The sequence below is a fragment of the Manis javanica genome, chromosome 2 (assembly GCF_040802235.1).
Source record: "Manis javanica isolate MJ-LG chromosome 2, MJ_LKY, whole genome shotgun sequence".
Taxonomy (NCBI): domain Eukaryota; kingdom Metazoa; phylum Chordata; class Mammalia; order Pholidota; family Manidae; genus Manis; species Manis javanica.
This window is the reverse complement of record NC_133157.1, coordinates 86,068,745-86,093,560: the sequence shown is the minus strand read 5'-3', so window position 1 is coordinate 86,093,560 and position 24,816 is coordinate 86,068,745. Positions and strand designations below refer to the sequence as shown.

Here is a 24,816-nt window from a genome sequence, read left to right as displayed (position 1 = left end):
GTGGGTTGTTTGGAACAAAAGTTCACTAGAGAACAGGAGTTCAAGGTCACGGGTGTTTCTCATTGGGTGTAAGCAGTGGTCAGTGTGTTTGCTGGAGCAGGGAGGGACCTTCCCTCTTCTTCCTAAAGGCAGGAGGTAAATTTCCTATGTGAAAAGTGCTCTTAGCAACGGTAAGAATTCTTTCTGCTGGTTATTCATGCTGCAGCCTGGTAGAGGGCCAGAGGCCCATTTAAGGCCTCTGACTCCATTCAGAACGGGGTTTCCTCTATATTCACACTGGTCTGTGTCGGCCTTGGGACTTCTACAAAACGGACTCCCCCGCCCCCTCTGCCAACCCGCCTTCTACACGCACGCTCACTTACCCTGGGTTTTTCTCATTTGAGGGGTCTGGTAAATAGCTTTAGCAAGAAGTGTCTGAAAAAAGGACTTCACTCTTGAAACAGTCCAGTACATTTCTAAAATAGGTTTATTACACTGGCTCTTGAAAAGTAGAACTGAAGTTTACTCCAGTAATTAAAATGTTCCCTATTTTCATAGGGGTGTGAATACCAGGGATGGATAAATAGGCAAAACTCCCCCCATATGTGGACAGATGCAGAAATACCTGATAAAAACAGTAGAATCTAGGTGAACGATATAAGGGCATTCAATGTGAAATTATTTAAACTTTCTGGGCATGTTTTAAAATATCCATGATAAGATTTGGAAAATGTTTAATTAAAATTTTATTTTTAAAATAAAATTTTAACTCTACTCTTAAAATCTGTACATTATTCTGTATGTTGAGACGGGGGTGTGTGTATGCGGGGAGGGGGGGCGGGGACGGGGAGAAACGCCAGAAACGGGGGAGAGGGTTAAAAAAGGAATATAAGGAAAAACAAAAACCTATAGGATTACAGATAGGGTTGCCCCCAGTAGAAAATTGTTAAACTGCTCGTTAACTGGTTTCTTGACTAGCTAGAAACTACTTGCGGCCCAGGCGGCTGCTGCCTCCTCCCGCAACTCCGCGATCGCGCCTGGGACCCCCACCCCCACGGCGCCCACGAAGCTTCGCCCCACCGTTAAACCGGCTGAGCTCCTCCACCGCGCCCCGCGCCCAGCCCAGCTTCGGGAACAGCCCTGGGGGGCCCGGAACCGCAGAAAGGGCATCCACCGTCGCGCGGTTTCCGAGAGCAGAGCCTCCCTGACGCCCGCTAGTGCCCTCGGCCGGAGGCTCTTCGCGGCCTCCCGGCTCCCGAGGCGTCCCTTCCTGGCGCGGGCGACCACGGACACCTCGGGGAGTCGCGGGCCGCCAGTCCGCCTCCCCGGCGGGCCCGGAGTCAAGCAGCCCTCCCTGCTCTCCAGTCCTCGGCTCTCGGGGCTTGGCCTCTGGGGCCACGAGCAGGCAAACATGGGCTGGGATCGGGCCCGGCCGGGCACCCCTCCCTCTGCCCGCCCCAAGGGGCGGAGTCATAAAAAGTCTCCAGTCCCCGCAGCTAGCGCACCCGCTGGCCGCTCCCCTCGATTCCCCGGTGGTTCCCCTCCCGCCGGTTTCCCCCCGCGGGTCCCCGGTCCCTGCGCTGCCCCAGGTCCGCCCCTTCCGTCCGGTCGCCCCGCCTCAGTCGCCCCGGAGTTGGGGTGGGGGCGCGGAGCCGCCTGCGGCGGGCGTGAAGCACAATGGCCGCCCCAGCGCGGGTCCCGGTCACATGGCAGGTCAGCAGTCGCGCCGCCCCGGCCCCGGCGGCGAGCGGCCCCGAGCGCGGGGAGCCCCTGGCCGCCGCCGTGGCAGAGCTGCCCGTGCTGGACGCCTCCGGGCGCCGGGTGCCATTCGGCGCGCTGTTCCGGGAGCGCCGCGCCGTAGTGGTGTTCGTGCGGGTGAGCGCGGGCCGCGGGCCCGGGGCGCGACGGGGCCGGCAGGCGGGGATGGCGGTGGCTTCCCAGCCTCGCTGGGAACGTGCGGGCCTCTGAGGGTCGGGCCCAGAGTGGGGCGCGCGGCCGGGGCCTCCCGCTGCCCCCAGACGCCTTGGTGCAGGGGGCGCCCGCCCCTCAGGCCGCCGAGGGCGCTTTGTGGACGAGCGGCACGCGCGGCCCCTTCTGCCCGAGAGCGTCGTGCTGACTCGTCCTTGTTGCCGTGTTGGGGTTTCAGCATTTCCTGTGTTACATCTGCAAGGAATACGTAGAGGATCTGGCCCAAATCCCCGCGAGTTTCTTACAGGTGAGATTCCTGCGGGGGCACCCTCGCGCGTCACCAGCCGCTGTGAAGAGTGGAGCGGGAGGGGACCCGGGAGGGGATCCGCCCCACCCGCCCCGCCCAGCACTTCTGAAAGGGGACACACGCACAGGAGATGTAATTTGTTCCTTACTACCCGCTCGTAAACATACTAACCGTAATTTTTATGTTCAGTCACCAGCCTGTCCTTAAATGCTGAGTGGTCATGACCAAAAACACACATGCTAGAAATTACTGGCATTTCCTTTCCCTTATTTTAGTAAGAAGAACATAACGAGTAGTTCATTATAGGAAAATACGAATATATCTGAGGTGAAAATCTGTTCGATGTTCCTATGATGTGTTTTTCTTGGGGCGCATATAGGTTTGTCCCCAGGTGAGTTTTTGAGTGAAGGCTTTGGGCAGAGTTTGTAAAACTTAAGATCCGTTTTCAGCAGACCATATCAATTGGGATGTGAAAAAATGAACCCTACTGTAATAAGATTTTATTCTTTTTTAATGTGTGCCTTTAAGGAGTATAGAGATTTAGTGATTGTATTATTTTGAAATTCTACTTAGCGATAAATTATTCTGAATTGAACATTTTAATACACATTTTTTGGCTTTGCCTCGCACAATTTTGCTATTCTATTTTTCTAGAAGCCTAGAGGTGGCATTAGGATGGAACAAAAGAGTTGGATTGGGGAAAGTTGTATAAAACATATATACATGTCCTTTTTATTTCTCCTAAAGGAAGCAAATGTCAGCCTTATAGTGATTGGACAGTCATCCTACCATCATATTGAGGTAAATATGTAGCAGATTGAGAAACTAACATAGGAAATGTGTTTCTGACAAAAATATTTGAACCACAAAGTGTATGTTAAATTACTAAAGTTAGATTATCGTTACTTTTCTTTCAGTTTTTCTTATAAGAATTACAAATATTCTTTTTTTAGCCTTTCTGTAAACTGACTGGGTATTCTTATGAAATCTACGTTGATCCTGAGAGAGAGATTTATAAAAGATTGGGAATGAAAAGAGGTGAAGAAATTGCCTCCTCGGGTAAGACATGACCGTCTCAGGTAGAAAATGCTGATAGTGTGTTCACGCATTTGTGTGTATATCCACAAGGGGACAAATGGTAAATTCTTAATTCAGGCTACTTTTATGATGCTCGTTAAGTAGTCCAGATACACCAGACACTAAAAGATTCATTTCCTGGTGTAATATCATTGAAAGCTGTGAGGTACTAAATGAATGAAAAAAGCAAGTTGCAGAACAGTGTTTTCAGTATGATTCTGTGTGTGTGAAAATAAAAACCATTTTCCTATAAAGATCTATAGTATATATATGTGTGTGTGTGTGTGTGTGTGTGTGTGTGTAATGAAGAAGATTTTACAAGGTCCTGCAGTGCTTTCCCCAGGTCTGGCAGTGAGAAAAGTGGTTTTTGTATTTTTTGCAATGAGTATATTTTACTTTGTAATGGAAAGTAATATTGCTTGTTAATACATCTTCCTACCTCAACACCATCGCTTTTAATACTGTTATTTAGTTGAAATCTTAGTTTTCACTGGAAGCCCAACTCAAAAGGGCTCTTACTAGCTCTTCAAGCAGACTTGCTCCCCTCATTAAACCTCAGTGGCACCTTGCTCTTCTGTTAGATGGGCTAGTGTTGTGCTTACGGTGCCTGGGTAGTATAGTCAGTCATCAGTCCAAGAGTTTCAGGTTTTATTCATCTTTGTATGAGCCACATTCTGCTCTTACCACAATTCTTTATAATTAAGAGAGCCTAGTGAGCATTAGGGGAACTGTTCATGTGTGTTTTAGGTAGAAAGAACTTGGTTTCTGAAATGCCAGGTAAGAACTCAACCTGCCCTCAGAGCTTTCTCCTCAAATGTTGTTGAGCTGTTGTCCATGACGCCCCCTGTGTTGGAGGCTCCCAGGAAGACAGTGATAACCAGTCCCTCCCAGCCTCAAATCCATAATCTCCTTGGGCAGACAGAAGCAAACAGCTGATGACAGTACAGCCTAAGGGCTTGTAATAGAGGAGAGCAGTACTGGGAATACCTACACCAAGTAGACGTTGGGAGAGGAGAATCTGGAAAGGCTTCTCAGAGGAGGTGTTGACTAAGCTCACATTTGAAGGAGGTAGCTGGGTGAGTAGGCTGCGAAGGGTGCAGCTCACAGCACAAGCAGAAGCATTTAGGCGTGATCAAATAGGACTCATGGACGCGAGCAGGGCCCTGGGTCAGGCTGGAGTATAGGAGCCAGTGGGGAATCCTGAGAGCCAAGGGATGGCGTGGCCGATTCATGCCCAGTCTGAGGTGACATGATGAGTTTGGCCTTGTTCTGAGGCATTGGGGGTTCACACAGTATGTGAAGTGAGGTGATATAGTCACATACCCAGGGGGGAGGAGTAACTGGAACCACCACACTGGGGCCAGCGATGTGTGCATGGCAAGGCCAGAAAGAAACATGTCTGCAGCGGACGTGGGGAGGAGGGGACGGAGCCAGGGGCTGTTGATGAGATGGAGCCGACATGGCCCCTTCCCTGACTTTTTTTTAAAGAAAGCAACCTAAACTTTATTATAGCAAACTACAAGCTAGCATTACAACAGCGCTTGTTCTTTCTTTTTTCTTCTGGGTGTAGGAACTTTCTGCAGTACAGATTGTGAACATTACTTTTCAGTAGATGGTTTTCTCTTGTCTCAGTTTGTTTAAAGTCTGTCTTCCATTTAGCACTTTGGGTGGAAACTGTGAGAGTCACTCTAGTAACACCTCACAATGAAGATACAGAATTGCAAGGAAAACAGATGAATTCTAAACAAAATATCTGCCCGTAGTTATAAGAGAGGCTATTTCCATTCTTTTAACCTACTTCTACTGGTGTTAAAGTACCATACTTCTAACCAGAAAATACTATTTTTTCAATTCATAAAGTAGTTTTTAAAAATTTCTCCCTGAGAAAGCATAAATTTCAGAATCAGTCTCAGAATAGTCCTACTTGAAATTAAGATACTAAAAGAATACACTTAAAATTTTTAAATAATGGACACTTTCTTAAAAAAAAATTAGAAAATAAAGCCATTAAATGCAAGAGAGCAGTGGGCTTATAGAAGACTGAAAAACAGGAGTTTCACACACAAGAGCTGAATTCAAACTGGCAAAATTAGGTTGTCCTTGACAGCAAAGATGGTCAGATTCTAGGCTGTGGAATCTCCTTCAATTTTTTGAGTTTCTAAAATTGCAGAAATATTAAATGACCCTTTCTTTAGGACATGAGATAGTTTGGATTTCTGGGCATTTATTTTAGATATAGAATCCTAGAAAACCATAGAATTTATTTAGTCCTTTACCCCATATCTCTAAGCTAATGAGCCTGTATGTTTCTTGGTAAAATGGATATCCATCAGAATTATAAATGTAAAGAAATAGAAGAGTAGGAGAGATGAAGTAATAGGTGTCTGGAAATACTAAGAAATCAGGCAGGTCAAAGGCAGGTTAAGCATCAAGATAAAAAGCTGAAAGGGAGACAAAAGGCAAGAATAGGAGAAAGGTAAGTTACAAGAAGGCAGAGGCTGAGTTTCTTTAGTCAAAAGGAGAAGAGAAATGGGAAAACTGACAGCCTGGGAGAGATGGCAGCTCTGTTAGCTGGGTGAGCTGGACCCCAAAGCCTCAGCAGCATAACATGGAGGAAATGAGTTTTGTTTTGTTTTTCAGATTTCAATGTGGGCATATCTCTTCGGGTGCCTCATCTCCAAGCAGCAATTCAGGGACATAGTAGGAATAGGAAAGACCCAGGTCCCTTCCATCCTGTGGCTCTGCCATTTTGAACCCCAGGCTTCCAAGAATTTAGAAGGTACCTGGAGAATCACTTGTGAGGGATTTTTTTTTAATTAAGGTATCATCAATATACACTCTTATGAAGGTTTCACAAAAAAAACAATGTTATTACATTCACTCTTACTATCGAGTTCCCCCGTCATAGTCTCCATTGTAGTCACTTTCCATCAGTGTAGTAAGATGAGACAGAGTCCCTACCTGTCTTCACTACTCTCTTCCCCATGACCCCACACATACCATGTGCACTAATCATGATACCCCACAATCCCCTAGCTTGTGAGGAGTTTTTAGAAGCTGCCCTGGAAGTGGCACATTATTTCACTCATTGGCTAGAACACAGTCACGTGGCCAGACCAGCCTGCCCGGAAGAGTGGGGAATGTTGTTTAGCCGTGGGCCCAGAAAGAGGAAACGGTTTGACCCGCCTCTAACAGCCTGTGCCAGAGTGCCTCTTAAAAAAGAGTGTAGTTACCTGTTAGGTGAAAGATAAACAGAGTACCTATAGGGAATTGGGAAAGACTACCAGTGTGAGAGGTCTGTAGGTGACATTCTCATGTGGCAGAAAATGGTTGGGGTCTATCATCACCTCTTCCTTTAAAGCAGCAGTTCTCAGGGACAGTTTGGGCCCCAGGGGACGATCTGTGTTGTCTGGAGATGTTTTGGTTGTCACACCTGGTGATGGTGCTGTGGCATCTAGTGGGTGCAGAGCAAGGACGGTGCTCAGCCCCCCACAGTGCACAGGATAGACTTCTGGTCCCGGCGGTCTGTTGGGCAAGGCTGAGACACTCTTCTTTGGAGGGAGAAAAGACACAAGTGGAGAGTAAGGTGACACACAGGAAAGAGTGTTTATAGAAGTGCTAACATTATCTTCTGATTCTAATCTGAGTATAAAATGACATCTAAAGACAATTTCCAATATTTCAGGAAAGAGCCCCCATGTAAAATCAAACATACTCTCAGGAAGCATTCGGAGCCTGTGGCGGGCAGTGACTGGCCCGCTCTTTGATTTCCAAGGAGACCCAGCTCAGCAAGGCGGAACCCTTATTTTAGGTCCAGGTAAGCCTCAAAGTCCATGTCCAGCAGTACACTTCTTGGACCTATGAGAAGTCCAGAGAGCAGCCACCTTTTTCAGAAAATAGACAAGAAAAAAAGGGCAATTTGATGTTAAACAGGATTCTGGGCTTTCATAAGGGCAGCATTTGCTTTCAAAGGCTTCTGTGTATTTTGATTTCCATTGGACAGAATGTGCCCATCACTCCATGCCCAAGTGAGTGCACGGGTTTGAGGTGGGGAAATTCAGTGGTGGTTTGCTGGCTGTGAAAGTCTTAAAAGGTTCATGGAAATGCAATTTCCAAGTAGGAGAAAATCATCAAGGAATAGCTTTACTGATCAGTTTGGACCACCTGCAAGTCCTTCAGCTCCGCTCTGCTAACTGGTTGAGTGTTGGCTCTCTACCATATTTAGTATTTTGCTGTCAGGGACAAACACTCAGAGCTGACGTGCCAAACATCCTAAATCACTATGTTGGAAACTGATTGGGCGTGCTTCTTCTTCCTCTTTAAACTTGTGTATGTTAGTGAGCATAGCTTCCAGGAGTTACAAAATTAATCTTTAATAAATTCCAGATGTCTGAAAGGAAGTCTGTAGGAGGAGGATTTTGACCAAGTATTATGAGGTTTTGGCTTTTTGCAGCTGGAACAGTATGACTAGCTAACATCTGTCATTTAGTTTTCCATGCCCTCTCTCTTATGAACTTACACTAAACTAGTCAAAATATGCCCTGCTTTATGAGAACGAGTCCTGTAAATTAGCCCAGAGTGACGTTGAGTCATATGTCTGATGACTTGCTTCTGTCCTCAGACTTGGAAGGCATTATTTTTTGCATCCCTTAGTCCATATTTCACATCATTTGACCACACAGTTCAGGTATGTCAAAATGAAGAGCATGTGGAAAGTGTCATGTGTGTGCCAGGTTAGGAATATACTTAATAAGGAGAAATATTTTGATAACACCCTCAGGAAAAAATGTAGCTTCCCTACAGAAAGACTTGGTGTACTTACCGATACAGGTCTATCATCATGGTTCACCTAGTATTTCATTTTGTCTTGTTTTGTTTTTTAATTGAAATATAGCTTATGTATTATATTGGTTTTGGGTGCACAACACAGTGATTTGACAATTGTATTCTCACTATGATTGATTTTGCCTTAACTGATGAGCCAGTTAGTGACACTGTATCTACAGTGATTACCATATAAGCAAATAGGTACAGGGCAGAAAACATGCCTTTTATAATATTTACTTAATCTAATATTTTAAGTTAAAATTCTGGTCTTCAATCCAAGAATTAAACAACCTAGTCTATATACTGTAACTTTTTAAATTTGAGCAGATAAAAGGATTGTGGACTTCTAAGTATATTGTAACTGATTGTCTTAATGCCCTTATTTTTCAGCTACTTTTGGTATATAGTTATAATGCAGATAGCCTATTAAATCAGTATCTGAGGGTGAATTTTTTTCAGTGAGTGATTTATTCCATTATTCCATTTAAGAAACATGTGATTTTCCAGCTTGATAATCTATTAGTTGCATATTCTGGCTGTCAGACAGGATATTTTATTTAATTACATTTAATAAAAACTAATAGAAGGTTATAATTTAAGAATCTTTCCCTTTGAATCTCATAAAACATTAAGTATCACCCTTATTTAACCATAATCTTTGTCATGCTTTATTACCTTAATTAAAAATTATTATGGCATTATACAGAGAATATTATGTACTCCAGGTAATTAATTTTTCCCTCTGGACTAATTAAAAGTTAAAAGGCTTCCCTGATTCTAGTAAGCTATAAATCTAATGCACAATACTATGTGCCAACCCCTGCCTTTTGTTCTTACTCTCTTCTAGGTAACAACATCCATTTCATACACCGTGATAGGAATAGGTTGGATCATAAACCCATCAACTCTGTTTTACAGTTGGTAGGAGTTGAGCACGTGGACTTTACAAGACCTGCAGTTATCCACGTGTGACGGTGCGGACTCTGCTACTTTCAGTGGGCGTGGCTGTGATCCGGGCTGTCAGCACATGGTGTCCCTGTGTGCGGCCCCTTGTCTGCTCTTCTCAGCCTTTGAGGAGTTAAAAAATATAAAGAGACCACGTACCAGTTGCATTGCTTGCTGGGAGGCACTATTGTCAAAAATGTGATACAACTTACAATTTTATAGCTTTTAGAATTTTATACAAAATCTTAATTTATACAGAATAAAACTTCAAAAGCTGTAAAATTACAAATACCTTTTTTATATAACAGTATATCCATTCAATGAAAGCTTCTATTGGCCATTAAAATAATAAATCCTTATGAAGAACATAAAAGAGGAAGAGTAAGCAACTCGAGACCATTTTAGCCAATGAAAAAAAGAACATTAAAGTCTGTAAACAATATAATCACATTTTTATATGTATATGTTTATGTTTTGTATGCTTAGAAAAAAGGAAGTAAATACACCCTAATATAGCCCAGTAGGTAGTTATCTTTATGTGGCAGGATTACGGGTGTTTCATTTTCTTTTCCATACCTGTATTTCCTATTTGTAATGAGCATGATTGACCTTTTTGGCCATGAAAAGGTCTTTAAAGATTACATGAGGAATATATTCCAGATGACAAGCTCCACAAAGAAGCAGTTAGATATGCCACAGTCCATGTTTCTATCCTAATTAACTCTGTTGGGAGGAAATACGGCAAACCGAGTCTTTCAAAGCACCTTGTACCACACACCACTATCTAGTTCACTAGCATTTGGGGTTCGAGGGAGAGTAAAAGGAGAAAAGTGTTTTAGATATTTTAACATGTTTTGAAATATAGGCTTTTTGAAAGGAATTTTTGGAATTGTTTAAACTAAAAAAGCTTTTGTCACTTAACCATACACTGTGGCTTGGTTGTATGTTCCTAGATAGCTTCTAGTTCTCACCCCCAAATTGCTTTTATTCAGTGGACTATTACAACCTTTTATTTTTCTAGAATCTTAATATGTTTACTTGGGAAGAATCCAGAAAAGTACAGCAAATTCAAAATATTGGTAATTATCAGCAAGTGTAATACTGCTTTGAACTTACAAACCTTTACATGAAGCATATTGTCACACACAAAATACACATATATCCAAAAAAAGTCTAAATACTTCAATGTATTTTTATGTATATATGCACACTCACGTTTTCAATCAATAAAAATGAAATTTCTCATAAAACTTAAAATTCAACAAATTTGTGCTTTTTTTTATAATAAGGAAAGACTGGTGACCCAGATCCCTTTGCTGATTTTAGCCTTAAAACTGCTGAATCATAGCTTTCACAAAATAGACATATTTATAAATGTACAGCACATTTTTCTAAGATAATAAACGTTCTCTCTGTGGCTTCACAGAAGTGCAGCTACATAAATGCAGTGCAGTGCCAGCCCAAATGTCATATAAAGCTTATTTGTAAAAATAGGTACCATGAAATACATAAACATGGTTCACATCAAATAGTGTACTGGACTCAATTTTTGAAAAATCTTCAGGTAATAATACCCATCACTTCAGTGGTGATTATTTGCCAGACACTATTCCAAGTGCTTTGTGTACATGAGCTCTGGAATTGACTGTTATTATCACCATCATCCCCATTTTACAGAGAAGAAACTTTTTAAGCTGAACTTAAAGGAAACCTTACCCTAGCCAAAACAGAAGCAGAAAGCAAGGCTGGCAGGCTGATGACCCTGCACTGAAGCCGGGCTTCCCTGTGCACATCCTAGGAACTAGAGATGTTGTTCCTCGGCCGACACAAAGGCCATGAGCAGTAGAGTTAAACTAAGAGCACTATCTGGTGTCACTGCCAAACTCCTAAGCACTATACCTGAATGAGAACGGGCCACAGTCACATCCCTCCACCGACCAAAGAGCCAGTGGGGAAATGTAAGCCTTCTGCAGTGAATCACTGGGGCAACAATTCCCATAAAATGAAAGTGCATGTTTAATTTAAACAAGTGTTTGTTTCTCAAGATTGATGATGACCTAGAGCATAAAAAGTTTAGGTTACCACCTCCCATGGGGTGGGGGTGGGGGGGCAAAGTGGTAACTAGCATGAAAACTGGAAGACGGGTTTTCCAAAGAAGCAACGTCTGCTCCAAAGTGAACAGTTACTACAGGGAGACTGTTCCAGACAGTTGCAGAAGGTACATTGACACATCATTCTGTGATGTGTCAATTTTTCATTTAGAACAGTTTAGAACAGTTCTTTTAAACTAACTTCACTCATTTTCAATTTTAAGTTTTCATGTACACCTATAACAAGTGAAGTGACAGCTATTCTACCAATCTGATGACTAGGAATCTCATATAAGAAATCATACACTATCCTTTTAGAATAAAAGGCTGGCTGACTTAGAATAAAGGACTCGAGGCTCATCCATGTTATGTATGAGAACTTCATTCCTTTTTAAGGCTGAATAATATTCCACTGTACGCATGGACCACATATTGTTTACCCACTCATCCCTGGATGGATATTTGGGTTCTTTCTACCTTTTGGCTATTGTGAATAACATTGCTATCAATATTGGTGTACAAATATCTGTTTGAGTATCTGCTTTCAATTCTTTTATGCAATTCTTACATATGCAGAAGTGGAGTTCAGGGCCATACATACGGGCATTCTAAATGTAACGTTTTGAGGGACTGCCATGCTGGTTTCCACAGCAGCTGTACCATTTTACATTCCCATCAGGAATGCACAGGGTTCTAATTTCTCCACATCTTAACCAACATTCATTTCTGGCTTTTTTTGTTTTTTGTTTTTGTTTTTAAATAATAGCCATCCTAATGAGTGTGAAATGCTATTGCATGGTAGTTTTTACAAAACTAAAAAATTTTAAAGTCTTAATATGTGTACACAGAATAACTAAAGAACAAAATATCTGATAACCTGGTGAGTCTCAAAAAATGAGCATCGCAGGCTGCACTTCCTCATTGTCCACCACTGAGCAGATGTCTGAGAAGCTGAAGAACTGCTCTGTAACAACCTGCATTGTCCTCAATGACAGGGAATTTTTCTTTGGTAAATGGATCCTGTATATTTTGATTTGTTTAGTAAGTTGGAAATTCTTGATAAACTTATTTGATGAACAGTGGGCCAAAACACTTTCACTTTTGAAGCTTTTAGCCAATCAGGTAATTGAAAACAAACCTGACAAATAGGAAGACATTGAAATCTGGGTCTTAAGAGGGAAACTAAGCAACATAAATTGAATGAAGCTCAAATAGGATGAAATTTAATTTTGAAAGTTCTATAACTCTGCTTTATACTTTTTCAACTTATTATGGAGCTCCTGTTTTTAATTGGGTAAATGTGAATTCTGCATCAAAAAATGAAACAAAAAAACAAAGGAATAGAATGGCCCATGGCTTACCAGCATCAAAATTTGGTGAGTCATTCAAAAGAATTATAAATGGAGAATTTATTTGATGAGTTTCATTATATGTTGAAGAAGGTACTCTTGAGTGGAGGCAAGACAATATGAGAATGTTAGGGCTTAAATATCTTTTTAATATGAAAAAATCGGAATTGAAACTATCCTCCAGTTAGCAAAATTTGTCCTGATTCAGGTGCCTCAGAGACAGACTATTGTCCAGTGGAAATGAGGACTAGAAAGAAGAATCCAGTGAAGAGGTCTGCAAGTCCAAGTCAGGAAACTATCAAGTGCAACTTTAGAGAAGGCCACAGGGAATTTTATTTTAAAATTTTAAATAAAAAAAAATTTTGAAAAAATTTGTTTTCAGAAAAAGACCAATGACATGACATTAGAGACAGATGCCCCTTGAAATGGACTGAAGTATATAAATACATGCTGAGTATAATTATTCTGCTTACATACATATACATATATATATTTTGAAGTTCAGATAATACAAAAAGTTTGAACATCTGTAGAAAGAATTTTATTTTTCTAAATAGCTTTTGAATAAAGTGATTTTATACATCCCTTAACACTGAAAGAATTGTCAGTCAATATTTCAAGAATGACATAATCTTAATCATTTTTGTGTCTTTTTTAACTCTTAAATGTTCTGGCTTAGACCCTAAATTATATGGTCACCTTACTGGCCATCTTCATTAATGGGTGAAGCAATTAAAATAAATAAAACAGTAATTAAGGATGAAGAAGAGTTCCTAACAGCGTACTAATAAGCTTGATTTAATGAACAAATGTAAATTTTAATAAACCCTTCTTGACTGCTTACCTCTGGAGTACACACATGCTCTCTCCTTGAGTGTGTACTTTGCTTTTTAAACTACTTTTGGCATGTAAAAAAAAAAGTAAATAAAAACCCATCCTTCTCAAGAACACATGAAACATTAACCTTATATTACCCCTTAAAGTATATCTCAATGAACTTCAGTCTCAAGTTCATACAGACCATGTAATGCAGACAAGGCAACTTTTTAGAAATTATTAACAAACAACAAAACAAAGCCCTTCATTGATATTAAACCAAAAACACTGAAAAGTCATGGGACAAAGTAGAAACTGTGATAGATGTTAAGAATTAGTCAGAATTGAATAATGACAATATTTGAGGAACTCTTCAAAATTAGCGGTTTTATTTAAACTTATGCTGTTAAACTCTCATATTAGAAAAGAAAAAAGGGCTAAAGTTAATGAACTAAGTCTTCAAGAAGTTAAAAAAGCTAATAAAAAATGAAAGGAAATAAGAAAAATAAGAGTGGTAATTGGTTAAATAGAAGACAAAGAAATAACAAAGATTCAACAGGGCAAAACATCATAATAAAATAGACAAGCCTGTGGGAAATCTGATGAAAAAGAAAAGACACTAAGTACAAATATTAGGAATAAAAAGGGACATAACTACACACATAGTAGAGATTAAAATATAAAAACATTCTGAACATATGCCAATAAATTTGAAAATTAGATAAATGAATATATTTTATTTTAAAAGTACCTTTTCAAAAGTCTTAAAAAGAAATAGAATACTGAAATAACCTTATAACAATTTAAAAATTGAACCATCACTTGAAAATCAGCAGATTCTTCCCATGAAGAAAACACCAGATCAAGAGGGCTTTACAAGGGAATTCTACTAAATTTTCAAGAAAGAGATATTTCCAATCTTATACAAACTGCCTCAGAATGGAAAATGAGGCTAGTCTTACTTTGTTTTAGTTTGGACTCTCCCATGAACAAATGCAAAAGTCCTAAAATGAATATTGGTAAAGGGAATCAAATGATATATAAAAAAACTTATTTACACAATAAAGTAAGGTTTATCCCAGAAATGTAAATTTGGTTTTACAGTAAAATTATAACCCACCACATCAAACATGTAAAGGAGAGGAAAAGAATTATATAGTTATTTCAAAGCAGAAAAAGCACATGATAAAATTTAGCATCTGTTTATACTTAGAGAAAAAACCTTAAACCATCTAGTAATAAGAGGGAATTTCCTTAATCCAATAAAAGCTAGCTAACAAAAATCCACAAGAATATCACACTTTATGGAACGATGTGACAATCCGAGGAGCGTGAGGACTGCCGCCCCCCAGCGCTTACCGGCGCGCCAGAGCTCCGGCCAGCCCCGCCCCGCCCCAGTACAGGCATGAGCACCGCAAGGGAAGGAGGGATCCTCACTCGTCACATAGACCGTGACTGTCTGCATACAAAACCGAAGAGAACCTAGAGACAAATTCTTAGCCTTAGACCTGAAACCATAGAATTCCTTGAAGAAAACATAGGCAGTAAACTCTTGAACATTAATATTAGAATTGTTTTCCTGGCTATGTCTCCCCAGGCATGGGAAATGGAAACAAAAATAAGGGACTACATCCAACTACAAATCTTCTGCACCACCAAGGAGATCATCAAAAACGAAAAGGCAGCCTACTGTATGGGAGAATTTATTTGCAAACAATATATCTGATAGGGGACTAATATCCAAAATATATAAAGAACTCATACAACTCAACACCAAAAAAAACAAATAATCTAATTAAAAAGTGGGCGGAGGACCCAAACAGACATTTTTTCCAAAGAAGACGTAGAGAATGGACAGCTGGTTAACATGGGAGATCGGGGACCTGTGAAATAGGTAAAGGGGAAAAAGAGGCAAAAACTTCAAATTATAAAATAATTTGGTCACAGGATGGTAGTATAGCATAAGGAATATAACTCATAATGTAGTAAATTTCTATGATGACAAATCAACTACACTTTTTATGGTGGGTATTTAGTAATGCATATAATTGATGAATCATTTATTCATCTGAAACCAAGATAATATTGCATATAAACTACATTTCAATTTTTAAAATTCTTAGAATTAGTAAGAGATGGCTGTATATGATATCAGTATTCAAAATTCAATTGCATTTCTTTGTACTCTTAATAAATAAGAAAAACCTAATTTATAAGAGCAACAAAAATAACAAGGGATCCAGGAATAAATCTAACATGTGTTACACCTTTATAAGAAAAGAATGTAACTTTATTAAATAAACTTTTGAAAGACCTAATAAATGGAGAAGAATTCTAACTTAAGAATGTTAGTTGTTCCCAAATTAATCTACAGATTTCTAACAGAATCCTTACTGCTTTTCATGGAACTTGAAAGGCTGGTTCTCAAATTTATATAGAAGAGCAAAAGGCCAAGGAAAGCTAAGACATTCCTGAAGAACAAGAGGGAAGAAGTAGCTTTTCTATGAGATATCAAAACACAGAATAAAGCCACAGCGATTAAGATGGTGTGGAATTGGCAGGACATACACATAGAGGATTGGAATAGAACAGAAAGCCCAGAAACAGACATATACACATATAGACACTTGATATAGACCAAGTCCATGCTACAGCAAATTGGAAAAAGGACAGAGTACTAACAAATAAATGATGCTGAGATATTTGAATACCATAGGAAAAGAGAAATACATTAATGTGATACTTGTAAGCCACTGATATCCAAATCACTATTGTTTTTAGCCAAATCTAATTGTCTTTGATAGAGATTCCTAACTCAGAACAGATGCATAAACACAACAAGAATTTAAGGCCTAACAGTGAAAACAAAACATTATACTTTTATTTCCTACTAGGGAATGGCTTTGTGAAATTGGAGTAGGAAAGGAGTTCCTAAACAAGATTGTAAAGAAAGAAAGATCATAGCGGAAAAGATTTGAGACATTCAATCAAATCAAAATCTTCTATTCCTCAATGGACAGCAAAAAGGAATAAAATTAATTGATTTTGAAAGATATATGCAATGCATATAATAAAAACATATTGTTACAAACCAATTTTTAAATAAGACAAACAATATAATAGGATAAATGGGCAAAAGAGAGCGACCATTGCAAAACTAGAGGGCACTGTTCCCAAGACCCCCCTCCCTGCCAACACCAATCCCCAGTTTGAGGGGTTCCCAATACCATGCTCAGGTTTGATAATTCGTCAAACAGATTCACAGACTCACTGAGAGCTGTTCTACTCACAGTTTATCACAAGCAAAGGATTAAAACCAACAGGTCTTTAAAAATCATGCGAAGATTAAAATGAGAAGATAAAAAGCACCGAGGGCTGAGTCCACAAAGGACCAAATTCGGAGCTTCCGGTTGCCCACACCCTTGGCCTCAGGACAGTGTTACTTCTCCAGCATGCTGACGACCACATGCGTGGGGCACTGACAACCAGGGAAGCTCACCCAGGCCTTGGTGTCCAGAGGGCACCGCCCACGTGGCTGACCTCAGTGCCTTCCCTCCAGAGGCTCTGCTCCTACCACATGCCTCAAAACTTCTATCACAAGTTATGTATTTTAAAACTTGAATTTAGACACATAATATTGTGTAAATTTAAGGTGCACAACATGTCACTTCAATACATGTGTATGTTGCAATATGATTGCTGCTGTAAGGGAATTTATCCCATTTCATGATTATATTGTCTATATTTATTATACTGTTCATTAGCTCTCTGGCTTATTTACTGCTTGTGGCTGGCTTGCACCTTTAAACAATATCAATTTTAACCTCCCACTTCCCTGGTAACCACTATTTCACTTTTTTTTTTTTAAACAGACTTGATGACAGGGAGCACGGGCTTAGACAGAGTAGGGTGAGGGCCTCTGGAAAAAATAAAGAAAGATAATCCAGTGTGGGATTTGCTTAGGCCTGCTATGGTGCCCAGTTTATTTTTCTGACTTTACCCACGTGCTGCTTTTCTTCCTCCAGCCCTAGTCAAGTGACTTGCAACCTGGGCAATTTAACAGGCAAGCCCAAAACAAACAGGAAGGATTCTATCTTGAAAATAAGATTGCATTTTAAAACCCAATTTGTTAAAAAGTAACTTTCTTAACATACTCTTTAGCGAACAGACAAAAACAGCCCACCTTGGGAGCAAAGCAGGCAGTCTTGAGTGATATCCTCCCAGACCAGGAAGCTGCTCTCCTGGGAGGAAATCAGAGCAGTCAATTTCTTGTAAATAACCAGGAAGACTAATAAGAAACTTAATGTCTCTTCAAAAATAAACATTTTGGGGCCACTTAGCAGGTGTACACCCACAGACAATGCACCACCCCAGGACTCTCTTGTCCCCTCCTGGCATGAGCCGGGAGCTCTGTCCTCTCCCTTTATCTCTAAATAAAAGCCTCTGCCTTGCTCTACCTTGAGTGTTTGCAAAGTTCATTCTTTGACTCTGCAAACAAGAACCCTGGCATCAACTTAACTATTTTAGATTTCATGTATATGTGATCTCACACCATACTTGTCTTTTTCTGCTCAAGGTCCATTCATGTTGTTGCAAGTGGCAGGATATCCTCCTTTCTCAAGGCTGAATAATATTCCATTATGTATTATACCACCTCTTTCCTACCCATTCATCCATGGATGGACATTTACATGTTTCCCTACACTGGCTATTGTGAATAATGCTGCAACAAACATGGGAGTGTATATATCTCTTTGAAATCCTGTTTTTATTTTCTGTATGTATACACCCTGAAGCGGAATTGCTGAGTTGTATGGTAGAACTTTTTTTAACTTTAGAGGAAGCTCAATAGAGTTTTTCAAAGTGCTTGGACAACATATTACAATGTTAGTCACAGCACTGGTGCATCTGGAAAGACCCAAGGCCTCAGGGAAACTAAGACACTCCTATCAGGCCTGTCATTCTGAGGGGTTAGAGATTATCTCTAAGAACAGGAAGTTTACAGCGGCCAGACCTCTTTTAAGGAAAGAGTACATTTTTATTATACAACCACAAATTAATAGGAAGAAAACTTCTTAATGGCTAAAAAACATGAAAATGTGTTCAACCTCACTAGTAATTGAGGACTTGCAAATTAAAACCACAACGAGATACTATTTTACATTCAGGAATTTCACAAAAAATAAATATGACAAGTGTAGAGGACATACAGTCATGAGTACTCCCATGCAGACACTGAGAGTGTAAATCGGAGAAGTAATCTGCAGAACAATTTGGCAAACCCAGTAAAATGGAAAAGGTGCAGCTCAGGATACACACACGTATATACCCCATAGCCTGTTTTCTAGGTATAGTAATTAGTTTGTATCTTATATTATTACCCAATAATTGTCTTTGTAGCCTAAATATTGAAAGAAAGGGCAGTGAACAATTTTACATTTATACACTGGCAGTGGAAAAGCAATTTTACATCTTTGGTACATGCAGGTTTCCTAAGCTCTACTTTCTGTTTCCATGTAGAATGATAATCCAGGGGCATCTTTTTTGTTTGAGGTCTGTGCTAGTTAGTCCTGCCTTACAGGTGGTGTGGTCTGATCATAGAGAAAAAGAGGTTTTAAGTGCCTACTGTGTTTTAGGAATCACGAGAGATTTAAAAGACAGATAAGGCAGAATTTGTGCCTTTCATCACTCAGAATGTATTTGGGGAGGACAGGAAGAATTCAGGATTCCTGGCAAAATAGGACAGTAATGATGAACAGCCTTCTGCAGGGGGCAGTAAACGTCACTGTAGTTAGAGGAAGGTCTGGGAGGGAAACACAGGAGATTCAAGTGCTCAAGAAAATTCCCACGTGAACTTTTTAAAAAAGCAGCTCACAGGACTACAAGTGTAATTGACTATATTCGTCATGATGAAGTATTTGATCAAAGCTCTTCTGGAGGCAAAACTTTTCTAGGAAATTATTTTAAATATTATGCCAATCTTTTAACAATGCCATTTTTAAAAATAGGTAAGCACTCAGGATATTTTTAAGGTTTCTTTAGAAATCATTCCAGCCCTGTTATTTAGCTTCACTCTGACAGCAGCCTGTAATCACTGACATTCACTGACATTTCCAGACTTTGACTCCTAAGGATTTAAATGCCATATGCTACTGACTTGACAGACGTAAATAAAGAATAGCTTCATAATTCCAAGCAACGGGCATACATCTCTCCAAAGCACCACACCCACCCTTCTTCCTGCTTAAACCCAGGCAGTTCCTTCCTCTGAGGTGCTCAGGACTGAAAACTCAGGTTTGGATATTTTGTGGCTAACATCCACATTGGCAAATATGAGAGCCTCTTGTGAATTAATTCTGTTTGCTACATAAGAGGAAAACAGAGCAAAAAGCAAATGCTTTAAAAAATATATTGGAGACATTTTTCCAAAGACACACCGATGGCCAACAGGCACATGTAAAGATGCTCCACATCACTAATCATCAGGGAAATGAAAACCAGAACCACAGTGAGATACCACCTCACACCTGTTAGCTTAACGATTATCAAAAAGGTAAGAGTATGTTTGGCGAGGACATGGAGAAAAGGGGACCCAGGGCACTGCTGGTGGGACTGTATAGGAAATTGCTCCTGCGGCCATAGGGGGTTAGTACGGAGGTTCCTCAAAGAATTAAAAACTGAACTGCTGTATGATCCAGCATTTCGCCTTCTGGGTATTCATCCAAAGAAAATGAAAACACTAACTCAAAAAGATAGATACACCCTACGTTCAATACAGCTGCAGTATTTATAACAGCCAAAATGAAACGACCTAAGTCCATTAATGATAGAGAAATATGTATACAGTAAAAAATGTTATTTAGCATATGAAAGAATGAAATTTCACCCTTTGTAAAAGCATGCATGGACCTTGAGGGCATTATGCTAATTGAGCAGAAAAAGATAAATACCATATATCTCACTCATATGTGAAATCTATAAACAAAACAACGAAAAATCCCATGTTCATGGATATGGAGAATAGACTGTTGCCTGAGGCAGGAGGTAGAAGGTGGGCAAAATAGTAAAGGGGGTTAAAAGGTACAAATTTCCAGTTATAAAATGAGTAAGTCATGGGGGTGAAGGACACAGCTTGGTGATTATAGTTAATAATACAGTACCACATATTTGGAAGTGGCTAGGAGAATGGGTCTTGAAAGTTCTCATCACAAGATAAAAGGTTGCAACTATGTATGGTGACATGTGTTAACTGGATTTGGTGTAGTGATGACTTGGCAATACATACAAATACCAAATTACTGTGTTGTACACGTGAAACTAATATATCAGCTATACCTTAAAAAAAATTTAGTGATTAGGAATATATAGTACCAGAGGCATTCTGGTAGAGAAACAGGTGACCACAAATAATAAGCATCTTTCTGCTACTTTTTTAGGAAAGAAAATGTATCCTGTCTTAATGTTGAGAAATTACTCTAAAACTGGCTTAGAGTCTCTGGGCTGTGGTGTAATCACACATACCTCTGATAAACATTACAAAACTCTTTTTGTTAAGTTTTTTTAGGTCATCTTATTTTAAGATATAAAAGTGAACCCCACACAGGGTATATAATAACATATCTATGCTCATGTATGCCTGGTTGTATTTGGATACTCTAAAAATTCAAAACATTGTTTACCTCCAGGAAGGCAACCAGGTGATTTGGGGACACGAGTGAATAGAGATTTTTTTCTCTATTGCTTTGTAGTTTCTGAATTTGGGGCCATAAAGATGTATTATCTATTTAATAAATAAATAGTTATTTTTATATGTAGTAATAATACAAATTGCACTATAACCTTCTCTACATTATTTGACACTGATTATAGAAGATTCAACAAAAATGCAGTGGAATAAATAGCAAGCTCACTGCTCTAGAACCCCAGCTCTCATGTTACCCGGAAGAGTGCTAGTTTCTGTTTCCCACACGCAAAGCAGACACGCTTGGCCACACTGGTAATCACGCAAATGTAAATTAAAACACGATGCCGTTTCTCTACCATTGTGAGAAGGGTTCCGGAGTTAAGCGCTGCAAGGCCCGCAGCTCAGGATGGAATTCTGAGGCGGTCAGAGAAGACCACACATTGGTTAATACTTGAAGAGTTGTGAAAAAGAGTAAGAATGAGCCACACAGGAAAGCAATGGTGAGGGCAGCCAGGAAGAGGCCATGGCACGGACTAGAGCAAGATGGGGGGGCACAGCACCCCGGAGACTCGCGCTGGAGTGGGCTGAGCACCGCAGGCAGTGGAGGAATCGTGGGGGAACATGTTGCAGGTGAGGTCAGAGCCCAGCCGCGGAGGCCTTATGTGCTCTCTAGCTGCCCTCACCCAGTGAGGGGGCCTGGGCCTGCCTGGAGGAGTGGATGGTTCCATAGCTGGGCTGGGAAAGGACATGGTGCAGAGGAACATCTTGTGCCAGAAGCTAGGAACTACCGAAAATCGATGGGGATGTGTTGACTCAGGCTACTAAGAACTGCCCCCAACTAGTCAAACCTGGGACAATGTGAGCATCAGGATATATACTGACCTTTAGAGATTATAGCCCATAGTAGAAAAATCCATCATCCATCCATCCCCCCACCTATGTACATCAGACACAGAGGGGAGCAGGGGAGGAAGCTTCTCCTGTGGAAGGCCAGGAAATGAAGGCAGCAATGCGAAACGCACCCGTCTGGGCCGTTACACTAATTACTGACTTAGGTCCATCAGGGCACTTCACTGGATGGAAGCCTGTGGTCTCGAGCTATCTCCCCACAATCACTTATTAAAGGGGAAAACTACAGCTTTAGAGCAGAAAAACCTGGAAGCCAACACCTTAGTGAACCCAGTGATTACACAGAACAGGGCAAACTTTCACCTGGGGCCTCCTAATCCGACCCACCACCGCAGCAGAGTACCTCGGAACAATGCCTGTCCTGAGGCAAATCCTTAGGAAAAGGACCCTCAGGAGAAAAAATTCTATAAAGGACATTGTCGGGGCAATTGGAGAATTTTGAGGGTGGACTAAATATTCGGTAGTTACATTATGGAAATGTTAAGTTTCCTGAATTTGACAGTGACATTACGGTTACTTAAGAGAATGTCCCTGTTCTCAAGAGATACAGGTCATGATGTCTATAAAATACCCTTAGGTAGTTTAGATATTAAACTTTTTCCCCTATGTTAACTTTTCTGTAGGTTTGAGATTTCTGCTAGAAAGAGTAATAAAGACTCTCATAGAAATGTGTAGGAAGGTCCAGAAGATAAATTTAAGACGATGCCCCCTAACTGGGGCAGCTGTAGAGCCCCTGAATTGATGAAGTGGTACAATTAGACTTGCTCTTTTGAAGTCGAGGAGGAAGCAGGGCGAATGGTTTCGGAAATAGTCACGCTGGCCAAAGGACAAATCTAACCCCAGACTCTTCACCTGGGTTTTCTAAATACATTTTAATGTTATTTTGGCAGCTAGATTTAAGTCAGAAACATGTTTTTAAATATAATACTCAACAGTGCACAAAACAAAAGAATTAATACATTAAATGGGGAACAATTACTTTTCTTTCAGTAAATACTAGTAAGTGACAATTCGCTTTTATGGACAATTTCTAGAAGCTGATTACCTATATTATAGGTCATTTCAGCCTTCTGTTTCATCTTTTGTTTAGCCCCTAACTTCGGATAATAAATGAATTCACTGCTCATTTGAATCTGCATTTAAAATTGGAAAGAGGAAATTAATGGAGAATCCAGCAAGATCTGCCCATTTGTGCTCTGGTATCACTGAAGAGTAGAAAAACATCATGAATAGTGAAAACTTCCTACAATAAAAGTAAGAATTTATAGCTATAAATCTGCATTTCCCTCTTTCCTGCCCTCTCTACTTCTATAAAAAAATAGTAGGTGAGAGTGGAGGACCAGGACTGGGCTAGGATTTCCTGAGATGGGAAAAAACATCCTAACAAAAAGACAGAAAAATCACCCCATATATTCGATTTGGCAGCTAGTTCTCTTCCAAACCAATAAAGTCTTTGCAGGGAATTTTCTTCCCAGCCACACAGGGAATAAATTAAAAGAATAAATTGCTTTTACACTTCTACAACTGCAGAAGTGACTTGATATTGATGTCTTTAATTTACTTCTAACAGTGTGGATAAAGGCAGAGTCAGACAAGGATGTCTTTCTTGTCCTGCAACAACTGGAAAGGGAAATGTGTGTGATGAAGGTGAAAGAGGCTATCAGCCACATCAGATTATATCTACTGATTACTACCTGTAGCCTGCTCTGTCCTACCATGGGCAAGCCCTGGTGGGGGGAAGCCTGGGAGGGACAACTTGGGTCTGCAGAACATTCTGCAGAGGTCAAGAGAGGACAGCCTAGTCCCATTTGAAGAAGAGAACAGAGGCCCCAGCCAGCAGAGCTCATCCACCTCAGTCAGGGAGACAGAATGGGAGGGAAACTTTGGAAGCTGAGGTACGGTGCCAAAGGGGTGTCAGAGGCAAGATGGAGAGCAGCTGGCAGGGGCATGGATTGGAAGGGCAAGGGGGATGGTCTGAAGATGGGCCTGACATGGACGGTATTTCTAAAAGGGACATTGACTCTCATTTTGGGTGGTGGCTACGCAGGTGTGTATGATTTTAAAACTCATTAAACTAACAGCTAATATGTTTGCTTTTACTGTGTGTTAATTATACCTCCATTTTTAAAATGCCACTAGAAGTAAACACAACAAAAATTTCTGGAGCTGACATCACAATTTTACCAAACCCCCAGCACATTCTGTGAACATGAGGCTAATAAGTCCTCATAAGACCTCCTGTACATTTCCAAAAATGAAGGGATGAGAAACTGCACTGCCCCCAAATCTGGACTAAAAATAAAAGCAGAGAGTTTAATTTCAATGTTCTGCTGAGCCTTGGGTAAAGATCAGCATCCCAGGTGCCATGGGCAGGATGTAATAAGTGTAATTCTTTTCACACCAGTAGTCCTCTGGGCCTTGTAAGAAGCCAAGAGGAGGAACTGAAATTAGTCTGGACAATAATTTAAAATGCTCTCTCCCTTGTGAACAGAAGCTTAGAGATCTATGTTCAATAAAAACACAGTTTGCATTTAGTATGTATAAGGCTGTATCTCCTGTAACTATGGTTGGCTATAGAACAACACACAAATTCAGTGGCTTTCATATCACTTACAATGACCAACTAGAACCTGTAATGGGGGAATGAAAGGCCCAGTCCCAAGCAGCAATTCCGCACAATGCCTTATGATAAACCTACGATGATTCACTTGCTGAAGATGTGATGGTACTTATATAAATTGAAAGACATACTTTTTCTTTTAATTAAAATATATTATATTTAATTAAAGGAATTAATTATCTTTTAATTAAAATAGAGAAAAATTGACTTTGATTATGAAAAATTTCAAACAGAAAACAAGTGGAAAGACATGAAAAAACTAAAATTACTTGGATTCAACAGTTCTTAGTACTTTGCCATAGATA

General features: G+C 40.2%; 1 protein-coding gene and 1 long non-coding RNA gene across 6 annotated transcripts in view; one reads left to right on the top strand and one right to left on the bottom strand.

Moving 5' to 3' along the window:
- The first annotated feature begins 1,512 nt into the window (after positions 1-1,512).
- Positions 1,513-23,155, top strand: PRXL2C (peroxiredoxin like 2C). 4 transcript variants are annotated; one of them, XM_036991242.2, is made up of 6 exons: positions 1,513-1,854; positions 2,126-2,194; positions 2,942-2,995; positions 5,912-6,050; positions 6,957-7,088; positions 22,982-23,155. In XM_036991242.2, the coding sequence occupies exons 1-6, from the start codon at positions 1,657-1,659 to the stop codon at positions 22,996-22,998; spliced, it is 609 nt and encodes a 202-aa protein (XP_036847137.2). In that variant the 5' UTR covers positions 1,513-1,656; the 3' UTR covers positions 22,999-23,155. The 4 variants fall into 4 exon arrangements, with proteins under 4 accessions (XP_036847137.2, XP_036847138.2, XP_036847134.2 ...); XM_036991243.2 differs by lacking the exon at positions 22,982-23,155 and adding an exon at positions 9,017-10,309; XM_036991239.2 differs by lacking the exon at positions 22,982-23,155 and adding an exon at positions 8,946-10,309 and having other exon boundaries at positions 1,515-1,854.
- LOC140847728 (uncharacterized) overlaps positions 7,050-24,816 on the bottom strand; it is a 29,047-nt gene continuing 11,280 nt past the window's right edge. The window contains exon 3 of one of the 2 annotated variants that reach the window (XR_012127806.1): positions 7,050-7,155. This is a non-coding gene — a long non-coding RNA (uncharacterized lncRNA). Of the gene's footprint in view, positions 7,156-17,509; positions 17,540-24,816 lie in introns of those variants that run through there. The other variant, XR_012127807.1, reaches the window with a different exon arrangement.